The 14,204-nt window shown below is 37.2% G+C and overlaps 2 protein-coding genes across 2 annotated transcripts in view; one reads left to right on the top strand and one right to left on the bottom strand.

Annotated features, from left to right (window-relative positions):
• The window catches only part of syn3 (synapsin III), a 94,976-nt gene that overhangs the window by 12,594 nt on the left and 68,178 nt on the right, over positions 1-14,204 (bottom strand). The gene's annotated exons all lie outside the window — the stretch shown is intronic.
• On the top strand, positions 3,869-13,754 carry LOC135758801 (metalloproteinase inhibitor 3). Its single transcript, XM_065273485.2, has 5 exons — positions 3,869-4,076; positions 9,602-9,684; positions 9,817-9,928; positions 10,618-10,739; positions 12,239-13,754. The coding sequence occupies exons 1-5, from the start codon at positions 3,959-3,961 to the stop codon at positions 12,434-12,436; spliced, it is 633 nt and encodes a 210-aa protein (XP_065129557.1). The 5' UTR covers positions 3,869-3,958; the 3' UTR covers positions 12,437-13,754.

Raw genomic sequence — 14,204 nt, 5'->3', positions numbered from 1 at the left:
GAATTACAGGAAGTTTCATGTGGGTTTATTTATAGCTGGAGGTCCCTGTGGAGGCTCCACCTCCTGTTTCCTTCACCCACCCATGACCTTTGACCCTGACCAAAACAGACGAATCACTCTTCACCATACTCCTCCTCATCATGTTACTGGAAATAACTGAACCCATTACATGGTCATTAACACACACACGCACACACACACACACACACACACACACACACACACACACACACACACACACACACACACACACACTCACACACACACACACACACAGAGAGAGAGAGAGTTTCTCATGAACGTGTTATTTATCTGTGATCATGTGACACTGACATCTGAGGGTAAATCTGTTACCACTGCAGTGACATCATAGTACACTTTAAACATGTGTAGCAGGACGATGTACTGGACATGTTGAGCTCTCATACACGTGTTCATCTGCAGTGTATGTTTCGAAGTTCATCAAGGCTCCTACACTTTAAGAAAAAAAGGTACAAAACTGTACCTTTTCTGTCACTGGGGCTGTACCCTTTCAAAAAGAACAGCTTTGCACCTAAGGATTTCATTTTAGTACCTCAGAGGTACATGCTGGGACCAAAAAGAGCTTATTAGTACCTAAAAAATACATATTAGTATCTCAAAGGTACATATTGGTACTACATATATATTTACATATCTGTCCCTAATGTTCTATACAATTACTTGCTTAAAGGGTGCTGCCCCACTGACAGCTAGGGTACATATTTTGACTTTTTTCTAACAATGTAGGTCCTAAAGGTACGGTAATCTGCCCAAAATTGTATTCTGTTTTTTTTCATGTAAAGGTACCAAACGGAAACTTAGGGTACAGCCCCAGTGACAGAAAAGGTACAGTTTTGTACCTTTATTTCTGACAGAGTATTTTTTTATCATCCAGCCATACTTTACATTTTTAAGCACATACAGTATATATATATATATATATATATATGAACTCATAAACTTTACTGAATACAGACCGAACGAATCAGCAAATAAAACTCAGAAGCAGCACATACAGAATTATTTTAACCTCCTTAGACCTGGATGTCCACATACATCATAGACATCACATTTTTTGTTGTTTGCACCATAATACTTAATTATTGGAAAATGGAACCTGTTGTACACAAATGTGGAAAATTACACTGCTTCATGTTCAATTAAAAATATTTGGTCATTATATTTCTTGGTTCTTTCTAACCCCAAAATAGTTGGAAGAAATTTGAAAAAAAAAGACAAACCAAAGCTTGGGTCTTAGGAGGTTAACTCAAGAATGAGAAAGTCTCTGGACATTCCTGTGAGTCACGCCTGGACGTCATCCAGATGGAGACCCCATTGGCATTCTGAGTCAGTCCATACATTTATAAAACAAAGAGTTTTTCCTCTACTATAGAAACATGAGATCCTGTCCTATTACACACAAACACATTAACATTGTGCTCCAAACTGAAGGTTTCTTTTGAAAAAGTTATAAAGACATCTGATACAGACCCTTCATTACAACAATCACAATATAGTCTTGTCTTTATACTTTACCTTTTAAAAATAATAAATCATCCTTCTGTTTAGCCCCTCATCTCTAAGTGCTACTCTTCCAGAAACTCCCAATCTGAACTCCAACACAAGATTATTACTAATCGGTCAACCAAATGGTTATAAATTAACTAGAAGATTAATACAGTAAAAAGACCAGTCATATGTATAGAATATACCAGTGGCAAGGCCAGAAATTTTAATCTGAGTGGACCTTGGTGAAATAGGGTTTTTAATTTATATTAAATATATTAATAATTTATTTTAATAACAGCCACTTTAAGACTGAATAAGCACAGATCCATATACTGACACACATCTGCTTGTATTCACTTTAAAACTGTTTTTATAAGAATAATTGCCAAGACTGTGATATTTCAAGATAATTTTGTGTGTATGTGTCCTATCAAGCGCAGAGAGATGCTGTGTTTGTGTGCTTTCTGAAACGTGCGTCTCCGTGCGTGCGCTTATGAGTGTGTGTCCATTTGAGAGTGTGTGTGCGTGTGTCTGTGCGCTCAGAAAACGGCTCACTTTAACATCTTCTTCTCAAATTGTTTAAAATGGCTTGATTGTTAACATTTGCAAGGCTTAGAAATACATTCAAATTAGAAACTTTTTAAATAAATAGTTAGTTATTTCTGAATGATGCAGATTTGAGCGATTATTATTAAAGAGATTATTATCATTTATGCATGATTTATTTTGCTTTTATTTGTGTTTCTTCTGACTGGGTGGGCCAGCCATCAATCTGAGTGGGCCGGGGCCACCCTGGCCCTTGTGTAGCCTCACCACTGGTACTGAACTGTATGTTAGGAATGACACCTGCAGCTATGAAGATACACAAACACTCATCATGTCTGTAAGATCACTAAGTTCATCTGATACTTCAGTTCATTTGTTAGTTAGTTAGGGACATAACTGTGGAAATTAAGCAATCATGAACATTACACAACAAACATCTAAAATTCACATGCTGTGTAGTAAGTGAAGATTACATCACATCATAGAGGACGTGTTTGCTATCATGATTATCATTGTCATTCACAGAGGTCATTTAGAGTTTTGTGACATGATTAACACAATGATCATTAATCTGATATCAAAGACACCTTACTGTACTTCTGTTAATAATACACTACACTACACTGCATTATTTAGTAGAGAAACAGAAGTTAATTTATGGAGTCTAAAGCTCTTTGACCAATACAGCGAATTATAATTTACATGATCAAACTGTGATATCTCCAACCTGTACCACAGTACAAAAACACTGAGGATTAAGATTTTTTTAAGCTAATTCATGAGTTCAGACACACAATGAACTGAACTATGAGCTCTTACACCACAGTTCAGTCAAAATCTGATTATAATGCTTATTAGTGTTAGAGAGATACTTTCACTTTTTATATTACACACTACTCTGAGGTTTAATCATGAATAATAAAATCACCATCACTTCAACCAACAGCAGTAAATCAAGAATGTCTTTATCAGACATAAACTTATTTAAATATTTGTAGAATGAGGAAATATGTATAAGACTCTACTATAAAACAAGTTGTCACGCAACAAAAATGTAATACAAACCACAAGACAAACCGTAGTGAAGTTAAGAAGTACAGTATGTAATCTAGCAGTCTAACTCAAATAAATTAATATCCATCATTCACCTAAAGACTGATGATGATGATGATGACTCAGTGATTAAATGTATTGTGCAGACAAAATAAATTGTGTCACTATAAAGCTAAAAATACATGAAATACAGCAGAGAGTAAAGGATGGAGATCTCCTTCAGTCAAGTTTAAATCATTTCTGGGTGTTTCCATGATGCTGGGTGAGATATTAACCAGATTACAAGGTTACATAAAAGATATTCACATATGAAAGAATTTTCATTTATTAATTTTTTTACTCATGGCCTCATTTTATTACTATATTTCTTAGTGTTCATCATTGGTATTATAAAATCTGAAAAATAATACACTGAAAACATTAATATTTGACTAGAATCAATATATGAGAAATGACCTAATGTCCTGCGAGTTTAGATTTTGGGTGGGTTTGCATATAAATTTACCCCAGCCCTATTATAACATTATCGTTTGTGTTTCCATGACAGACTGAGGTTTCTGCCTCATAGTGGAAATGTGTGTCTGCTGTAGCAAACCTCAAAGAGAAAGGCAAAAAAAACCATCATTGTAAAGTCACTTCCATCACGTCATGCGTCTGTAATGTTAAACGGCGCGCTCTGTGATTGGCCGACGGCTGTGTGACGTCATCGACGGCGCACTATATAATTGACTGTCGTCAGTCACGCACTGACAGCAGTGTGCACACGAGAGTGAGAGTCTGAGCGAGATACAAACATACAGACGCTTTAAGGATCGCATCGCAGTTAAAGATGAAGCGTTGTGTCGTGTTTTCATTTCTCCTGACGGTACTGCAGATGTGTCAGCCTACAGACGCGTGCTCATGCGCGATGACGCATCCACAGGACGCGTACTGCCACTCCGAGATCGGTAAGTCACGCGCACTCGATCAATGTTAGTAGTATGAAAGATGATTGTTGCAGTTATAATAACGATCGCAGTATTCGTGACGAAGAGAACATGTGTTATATAACCTGATTTAATACAACGTGATTTAACCCGACAGCAGCGCGCTCCGGGTCTTAGGGTACTGTTAAGTTTGAGATGAGTTCACACGAGCGCGCGCGCTCTCTCATAATAACTCAATGAAATGAGGTTAAATGATTTAAATGTAATGAGAGTGCCGTGTGCTTTTCTGTTTCCACGAGTTTGTGCTCTTCATTATAAACTCATTCGGAAGTCTTTAAGTGCGTCACTCACTACAACACCAAACGCGCAAAGTTTTGCGCAGTTACCGGAGCGACCGCGCATTTAAAGGTTTCCATGGCAGCAGACTCCAGCCAGCTCAGTGTTGCCTGCTAGATAACTAAATTAAACTAATGTAAACTAAAGCAGATATGAACTGTAAGAGTTTGCGTCAGGTTTATAAATGATTTCACCTGATTCGACTGAATCCTGGAGTGTTGTGTTGAGATCCGACGAGATAAATATGAATGACAGATTATCCTATTCATGAAAAACTAAACTAAGTAAATATAAAGAGCATGACTGCTGCTATATACAGATATCTGTGTCTCTATCTCTGACCAGTATACACATACAGATGAAGTACAAAACAGATAAACTCTTGAGGATGTTAAGCATGAGGGTTTTTTGCAGTTTATGCCCAGAAGAGAGAATGAACCAAATTCACTCCATTTACACTTATTGTTGCATGTTAAACCAAATACAAAAAAATAATTGTAAATTTTCTGCTAAAATTTTCATCACTTGCTTTGACTTGTAAGGTGACGTCATTCTTCACCCTCCTACCGCCAATGAATAATAATCTCTCCCACATTTCTTATTTTTAAGACTAACCTGTTACACAGTGAAATACATCACAAATATAACCGGTCAACAAATGACAGATTCATCCTGACTCACGCTACAGCAAATTAATGTAACACAATTCACTTTAGTTTTCCTTATCCATGCACATACAGACATAGAGACACACGTACAAACACAAAAACGCAGAGACACACACAGTTATCTACAGTCTGTCATCCACTCAACCCACTGATGGAGAATCACAGCTCTGTCACACAACACTCATTTTTTTTTGAGGTTCATTATGAAAGGCAGCGTGCCCGCCGTACGCCAACACAGAGAGTTTAAGTCTTTACTGCTTCTTCAGATTAAACTGAGTGGGCTCAACTGAAATCAAAAGCTTGTGTGGTCTGTGTGGATAAGAGCAGATTTATGACTGGCATACTGATCAGAGTGTTTGTGGATAAACTTGATATTGAGATGTCCCATAAAATCTGAATTTGGCTGTTGAGTATTCATGCTGTATGAAAGAAGACTGTGACTTTTGTACTGGACTTTTGTTAGGGAGTCCCAATTCTTGGTCATGAGCCAGGCCTGCAGATTTCTTTAGAAACTTCTGTTGTCACGTTAAAGATATTTCAAGAGGTTTCTTTTAAACTGATGCGAGTTTCACTGCTGTTGTTAAGGGACAGCAAAGACAAAAAAATTCTGCTGGATATGATTCAGGTTGATCTTGTTTACACATTAGCCAAAAGATACAGATTAACTATTAACACTTTAGTTTCTCAATTATTCACAGATAACTTAACCCTTTGATGTATGATGTATGTTTTATTAAGTAAGAAATGTAACCATTCAGGGTGTGATGTCACATCTAGATCACACAAAGGATCATTGTTATTTTTAACCCAAAACATTAACTTTTAGTTCATGTCAACAAATGCAACATGGGTTGATCAAAAGTGAAGCATTCACCTGCAGGACACAGATGTGTTACCCTCTCAAAATACATTACTTCCAGTTAGGTTAGGAATGATTATATTTGTTTGTTTTTTGTTATGTAATCGTTGTGACACATCGAGGAGTTTAAACTGGGATGTCAGACCCTGCACCATTCTGTTGTGTTCAGCTTCAACCCGGATCGAACACTGAACCATCTCATCCATCTTCATGTGTACTGTACACTCGAGCATTGACCTCAGTCTTACAGACCTGTTTTAAATGACTGATTTGACTCTTTAGTCAGATTTTTATACTAGTGTCCAATTGTCTCATTCTTCCACTGTAATTGTGGGTTTTATTTCACTTTGGCTGTGACAGAGGAAGATAACTTTATATCTGTAATCATAAACATACATGATTTTAATGTGTTTATGGAATAAGAGATAAAAAATAAAAAATGGTCTCGCTGCCACATTGGTTTATCACCATTTTCCTACATAGTTCATCTCAAACCAAAATTTCACATCTGTGGACGTTGAACATTAAATTTTTAAGTATAATTTACTGCCAAATGTCTACTTGGTCTGTCACATGAGTTTTGTAGCAGTGACGGTGTATGGAGCTGAAGTTGGCATGAACTCTGAAGGCATTGAAACGGCTCATTCACTCCCTGAACTGTTGTACTAAAGCGCTTTCAGGCTGTAAATTAGTGTTTGCCCTGCACTTTGGCCCCTGAAGTCTAACAACCTGCCAAAGAAGGCCCGATTCCCATCTGACGTGGATGTGGGGTGAGGAGGGTTTTTGCCTGTGCAGGGTGTCCGGGTCTGGATAGGTTAAACGTCTGCTCTTACTGAGAATCAGATGAAAATAACCTTTACTTTTATTTTTCCCTTGGAAAAATCACAGATAGTTTGTTGTACGTCCAATGATACACAACAAAAAACGACGCAAAGCATAGATGATGACTGAACGTATTTGACTGTAACCGTCAAGCCGAGCAAAACACAGGAGAGATGTGAGGAGGATTATAACCCATTTACCTCTCGCACAGAACAGCCACCTACTTTCTGAGATTTAAGTCAAAGCCTGTGTGCTTCATGAATATTCATGAGTCACAGCAGGCGTACATCAGCTCTCATGTGTGATTCAGAGGGGTTATAGGGGGAGTTAGGCACTTAAATATAGCTGTGAAAGATCATCGCTCGTGGGCCCGGATCAGGGCTACACTAACTCTCACTGGTCAGGTGGAAGAGTCTTACTGGGCCCCTAGTTTTTGGAATTGGGTTACATAAACATTAAAGACTGCCCTGGAGTTTACTGGAGAGACAGAGAGGCGAGTGAGAGTTTAAGTGATCAGAGAAAACAATCCTGAAATGAACAGGTGAGGTCAGGGGGTCACAAAAGAGAACTAGAACACTGCTGTCATCACAGGCAAAGGGCAACAGCCAATCAGAGCACAGCTCTACAGGGTGATCCATTCACACACATCTGAATTTAATGGCATGAATTTTGACCCTTGAGCATTTGTTTGCTAAGGTGATGACAGCTACAGTGTCATGATGGATGACTGAGTTCAAGTCTGTTAAAAAGAGATTTCACTGATTTATTTTACGGTAACGGTATATTTCACGGTATACATGCTTTTTCAGTTTATATTGTTTTTGTAATATAAAAACTGGCAAAAATTTGCCACTAACTACAGCGTTTAACTAAAACTCACCACAGTTTTAAAATATGGGCAAGTTAAAGTTAGTATTAAAGTAATTTGCCCAGAAGATAACAAATTAAGTCTTGATGGACAGAATCTTGTTTTTAAATCCGTTAATTATTGTGACTATTGAAGCTATAGTAGGCGTTGTATTTGTATTTATGCATACAGTACATAAAAAATGGGCAATATGTTAAAGAAACCGGTATGAATATATGCACAAACCTATATATAAGAGACTAATCTCTAGATATGGATATTATAAATATGACAGGTGCTATGAGGCGATGACCATGGAGTCTGTTTTTAGGTCTTGACACTCTTTTAGACCTAAAATTTTGCGTCTCTTTATGATCAAAGATGTTCGTACTATGAGCAAATGGCTCGTCAAACTACAATGCCCCAGCAGCGCACGTGTCACTTATATAAACGCGAGTTTTGTCTTAGCTTGCCTAAAGTTCTGAAAACGTTACAACTTTTAGCATTATGTGCGAGAAGTGCTTTCCTTATTTGGCGACGCAGCTCCTTGCACACACCTAGAGACCTTTGCACGCAAGAGACCTGCTGCATAAGCACAGAGAGAGAGAGCGCAAGCGAGAGAGATTGAGACCTGCTGTGGATTCATTGGCGCTTATTATGAAATTACAGAAATTATTTTTCATTTATAGTGGATTGTTTTACAGCAATAGAAAAGTAAACAATGACGCAAGTTATCGTCTCCAACGTAAATCTCTTTTCTTGGACTACAACAAACACATGGATTGTAGGCAACAGTTTACTTCCTAAGATTGGTGATGTAGACAAGAGCGACATTATCATAATTCCTCCCTCTTTGTCTCACAGCCTGTAAATTAATTCCTGTTAGCATTGCATTGTGACTGAATCTTTCAAACATTGTAAGGAGCTTCGCATTTCCGGCTGATGTAGTTTGATCGATTGCTCCATACCGTGCCTGGGCGCAGTTTGGTTAATCACCCTGGCCCGGTTGCAGAGGTGGGATCAGGCGCGGTTCACTTGGGCTCGGCCGTGGAATGCACAGTGTAAGCGAGAAGTCAGTTGTGTGTGACTTCATTTGCTTTTGTCAGAATCTTCTGATGTGCGCTGCATGGTTATTTGAATATTCGAACGGCATATGCAATGGGTTGACTAAGCAATATGATAGGAATAGATAGATTATAAAGGATTATAAATGAATATAGATTATAAAGGAACAGTTCACCCCAAAAATGACAAATCCTTAAACTCAACCTAATGCCTGATGCTCTACTCAGATGTAAGATTTCTCTGCTGAACAGAATCGTGTGTCCGTGATACACTTCTGCTGTTTTATTCTCCACATGCAGCGAGAGAATTCATCAACGTCTTTGTTCTCAACAGAAGAAAGTCATACGGGTTGGAATTGGGTTTGAACTTTTCCTCCGTTTTATTAGTCTGAGGAATTTGAGCCTCAAAAATTCCAGGAAAGGAAATTCCAGCGGTGAAAGATAAGAAACATTCCAGAGTCACCTGACCTTTCTCTGCAGTGTACAGAAAGAGCAGGTGAAGCGCACACTGTTGCTCTTTAGCAGATGCTGGATGTTCAGGAAGATAGACCGAGATTATTGATGTTAATAAGAACTGTTCTGATATCAGCATCTTCTCTGTGTTAATATGAAGAGGAATCTGAAGGACTGATGGATCAGGTTACTGCTGGAAAGACTTCACTCATCTGAACACTGGGGATTATTCAGGACTTTCATATTGACATGGCCTCATTCTGTGCTCTCTGGAGGAGGAGCAGCATCCAGATCTTCACTCAATTACATCCTATCAAACCCATGAATCAGACCCACTTTTTGTAAAACGACAATTATTTCCAAGCATTAATAGTCATAGAACATGAACGATTAGGCACGACCTGATTCATCAATAAACAGACAAACCATAGTTCATAAAAAAAGGTTTTCCTTAAACTAGTTTGATATTAACCAACATTATGTTTGTGTGTTTTCAGTTATTAGAGCAAAGGTCGTGGGAAAGAAACTTCTGAACGATGGCCCCTTCGGTACCCTGCGCTACACCGTCAAACAGATGAAGGTAAAATTTATGACGACGACCTCCAGCCATATATTAAACAAACACGACAACTGTCACTGATCAGTGAGCTGTTGTGCTGCTAATGTTATTTAAAGACACATTTGTGAACTGTCTCTCTGTCTTCCTGTGTAGATGTATAAGGGCTTTGAAAAAATCCAGCATGTGCAGTACATCTACACGCATGACTCTGAGAGCATGTGTGGAGTGAAGTTTGATATCAACAAATATCAGTACCTGATCACAGGTGAGACCATGACATCATACACTTGTGACATCACCCGTTCCTACATGCACGAGCTAATAACTCTGAAGGGGCTGAATAAAACACTTGAAATATGTAATCTCAATATGGCTGATATGTCAGATTTTCACTGTTTATAACACAGATAAGATGAGTGATAAAAAGGAATATTTGTATGATGTAATAACATCATGTGTGTAACAGCAGCATTATTTTAAAAGTGATCTCTTGCTCTGTGTGTCTCGTCCTCACTGATCTGATTGATCTCTGGACATGCAGAAGTGCTTTGATGAGCTTTAGGAGACATCTCTCTTTACCAGACACTGTAATAATCTAAACCACAGACATTCGGCTTGATCTAAGGCCACAGAGGGCTGCGAGCGCATGACATGCACCTGTCGCAGGGGTTGTGCTACTCTAGTGTACTGTAGGTGATAAGCCACAAACAGTCAGAAACTAAAAATAGCCATCAAAAGAACCTTTGAGATCCATCCAGTCTCCTATACATTATTATACACCGTCAACCTACAGAGAGAGCAGAAATATACGGAGGTTGATATCTGATCTTGTGCCTGATTCGGCTTCTGGCTGAAGAGATGCTGGACTATAAGATTTCTGTCTGTTAGTGAGGTGTAAATGTCTTTCATTCCTGTTATATAGAAATTACAAATCAACTGGTTTATTTCCCACAGGTCGTGTTCACGATGGTAAGGTCTACACTGGACTGTGTAACTTTAATGAAAGATGGGAACTTTTGACTCTGGCTCAGAAGAAAGGCATCAATCATCGCTATCAGCTGGGCTGTAACTGCAGGGTGAGTGGCAGGAGAACGTCCAATCACAATGCAACGTTCTGACTATTAAAGGGATAGTTTACCTTAAAATGAAAATTCTGTCATCATATACTCATCCTCATGTTGTTCTAAACCTGTATGAATTTCTTTTTTCTGATGAACACAAAAGAAGATATTTTGACAAATTATGGTAGACACACAGCAGATAGTGACCACTGACTTCCATAGTAGGAATAAAAAAAAAATGATGGAATTTAATGGGTATCATCCACTGTGTGCTTACCATCATTTATCAAGATATTTTCTTCATCATTTATCACAATACTTCAAAAATATTTTTTCCTACTATGGAAGTCAGTGGTCACTATCCGCTGTGTGTTTACCATCAGTTCTCAAGATATCTTCTTTTGTGTTCATCAAAACAAAAAGAAATTCATACAGGTTTAGAACAAGTAAATGCGGATGAGGATGAGTAAATGATGACAGATTTTCATTTTGAAGTGAACTATCCCTTTAATCGTTTGCAGTATAAAAGTTTTTGTTTACATCATATGTGTGTGTACTATGTATAATACACGTGTATGTATAATTTTATGGAACAAAATCTATATATTAAGTATTTATAATTATATATAAGTACAAAAATTTATATACACACACACATGTAAATATTTATATATACATAATTATTATACACAGTACACACATACCTGTGTGTATATATAATGTAAACAAAAACTTTTATTCTGCAAACGATTAGTCACAATTAATCGTTTTGCAGCCCTAACCATAACACCATAATCACATTGAATCATTCATCCGACATGTTTCTCACAATTATACATCTTATCGAAGTTGTGTCTTGGGTTCTAGAAGACTCTTGGATCCAGATGTTTGGCACTGGTTAAAGGGTTAAAGTTTTGGTTCACAAGCCAAGATAACACACATGTCAGTTTGGATTCAGATAAAAAACGTTTAGCTCCCAATTGAACTACTATGGACAGATGTTCTCCACTTTAATCTCAGAAGTGAAGTAGTGAAAAATCTGCTTTATGATGTGCAAACCAACACGCTTAACAACAATTTGAATCCGTCACATTGAAAAAGACATTCATGTGCACAAATATCTGTTCACAGTAAACCTGAATGCCATTAACCGTACTATAAACCAGGCACTATACGAGTTAAAGAGAAGCTGTTCTGAATGAAAACAGGCCTGCATTCATATGACACCTGCAGATCCTATTATATACAAGGATTAAGATTGATAAGATGTCTTTGAAAGACCTCAGATCTCATTCAAAAGCCAAAGCGAGCGCAGAGATTTGGGTACGAGTTCATTAGCATCAGGTATAGAATGATAGACAAAGACACCCAGCATCATACTTGACATTAATCCGTCTGCTGCTAATGTGACATCACTTCAGTCTGTTTAGTTTGTTAGTGATGCACATCCACTGCTGCTTTATCTCCAACCAGCGTTTCTTTCATGTCCTCATCTGTATCTCATCTCTTTATAGATTAAGCCCTGTCACTATCTGCCCTGCTTTGTGACCTCCAAGAACGAATGCCTGTGGACGGACATGCTGTCCTACTTCGGTTACCCGGGTTACCAGTCCCGTAATTACGCCTGTATCCAGCAGAAGGAGGGTTACTGTAGCTGGTACAGAGGAACGACCACGCGAGATAAAGTCACCATCAACACCACAGATCCATGAGCTCACGTACATCACAGTAAAACGCCATCAAGACGACTCCTGCCCATGTCCAGTAGCACTTCTGCTGATTTATAGACGTTTGCACTTCATCACATTTACAATGAGGGGTGATTAAACAGACCGCTGTCTGAACACAACAAACATTTGACAAACTATCCAGTTCAATTATTCGGTTTAATTTACAACATCACTACCGTTTGATAACCAAGTATAAAATCCCTCGCGAATCACCCGTGTGTCACATAAAGAACAAAACCACCAGAAGACATAAACTGATACACATTAATCCATTCAGAAAAATTCAGTATAATTTATGAAGGCAATAATCCATGAATCTTTTTAGTGATGTATTGCTTTGTAAACAAGATTAAAAAGTATAAAATAACTGCTATTGTATATGTACGCAGATATACATAAGTGTCTAAGATGTATACAGTATTTATGAATTGTCTTTGCTTCCTCTGGACTGTGCTGTAATGTTCAGTTTTTTTACTGTATATATACAAACATGTACATGTGTTATTAATCACAACAGTTATTATTAGATATGAGCTTTACAGCACAATGACAGAGAAATTCCTGCTGTCTTTTATTTTCTCCTTTGTTTTTTTGCTGTTTATGATATAAGCTATTATATTGTGACTGAATCCTCCTCTGTAAGTATTTTTTTTATTACCTAAACAGATTGTAAACCTTAAAGCCACAAGATTACAGATAAAACTGATAAATCCTTAAGCTATATCTGGTCTGTATAGCAGTTTTATCTGATAAAAATCTACTTGCCAATCCATCTCTCAAACTGTGCCAACCTTAAGTTATTTTCTCAAAACTCAAGGGTACATGGTGTGGCACTGCTAGACAAAATCCTCCAGATGAACTCCAGAGTAAACGTATGATGGATATTGACGTATATATCTGATAATGTAGTTTTTATATACCACTAAACTCATATTTCTCATCACTGATGTGTATGATGGGTTCATTCCTGCAGTTGGAGGCTGAGATGATTATAATGAAGAAAATCTACCTGAGTGTTAATGTTTGACTTCTGATTTTAAAATAATAGTTGATATTTTCATCTCACCCTCTTTAAACTTTAAGTTTTATAACCTGTAAAGTATTTTATCTGCTTAACATGAACATCCCGCTCAGATCAGTCCTGCTTTACTCTCATATGAAATACAGAAAGGTTGTGTGTGTCTGTGTGTATACACAATTCCATAAAGAGGTGACCATTATACATTTAGGGCCTTTGAAGAATGTGCTGATTTTTAATTTCTCTGTTTTATATTTTTATAATAAACCTTGTGAAAATGTCTCTTTGTCTCTTTGAGTCTTTATTTATTAAGCAGTATTAGTACAAAAAGGATGTGCAGTGTTCATGAAATGATACAACCTCACTGCAAAAAATACTTTTTTAATCAAAATGATTTTTGTCTTGTTTTCAGTAAAAATATCTAATAATTCTTAAATTAGGTTTGCAAAAAAAGACAAATGGAATAAGAAAAATAATGTTAAAAAACATTATTTTGTTTGTTTTAAGCACTAATTTACTTAAAAGTTTAATTTTTTTTGTCTAAAAACTAGACTTATTTTCCTATGTCATTTTGCTCATCAAGAAAATCTTAATTTAAGAATTTTTAGATATTTTTACTGAAAACAAGACAAAAATACTAAGAAAGACATTTTTTGCAGTGCCGAAGGCCTTGTTGCTCATATTAAACAGTTATCAGGTAAAATGATGACGTACGATGACAGTGTTGAGGTG

The sequence above is a fragment of the Paramisgurnus dabryanus genome, chromosome 1 (assembly GCF_030506205.2).
Source record: "Paramisgurnus dabryanus chromosome 1, PD_genome_1.1, whole genome shotgun sequence".
Taxonomy (NCBI): Eukaryota; Metazoa; Chordata; class Actinopteri; order Cypriniformes; family Cobitidae; genus Paramisgurnus; species Paramisgurnus dabryanus.
This window is presented reverse-complemented; position numbering and strand designations above follow the sequence as displayed.

Coding starts and splice junctions, on each gene's coding strand:
- LOC135758801 (XM_065273485.2), top strand. CDS start 3,959: ATGAAGCGTTGTGTCGTGTTTTCATTTCTCCTGACGGTACTGCAGATG. Junction 9,685..9,816: donor ACACCGTCAAACAGATGAAG/GTAAAATTTATG, acceptor CTTCCTGTGTAG/ATGTATAAGGGCTTTGAAAA. Junction 10,740..12,238: donor AGCTGGGCTGTAACTGCAGG/GTGAGTGGCAGG, acceptor ATCTCTTTATAG/ATTAAGCCCTGTCACTATCT.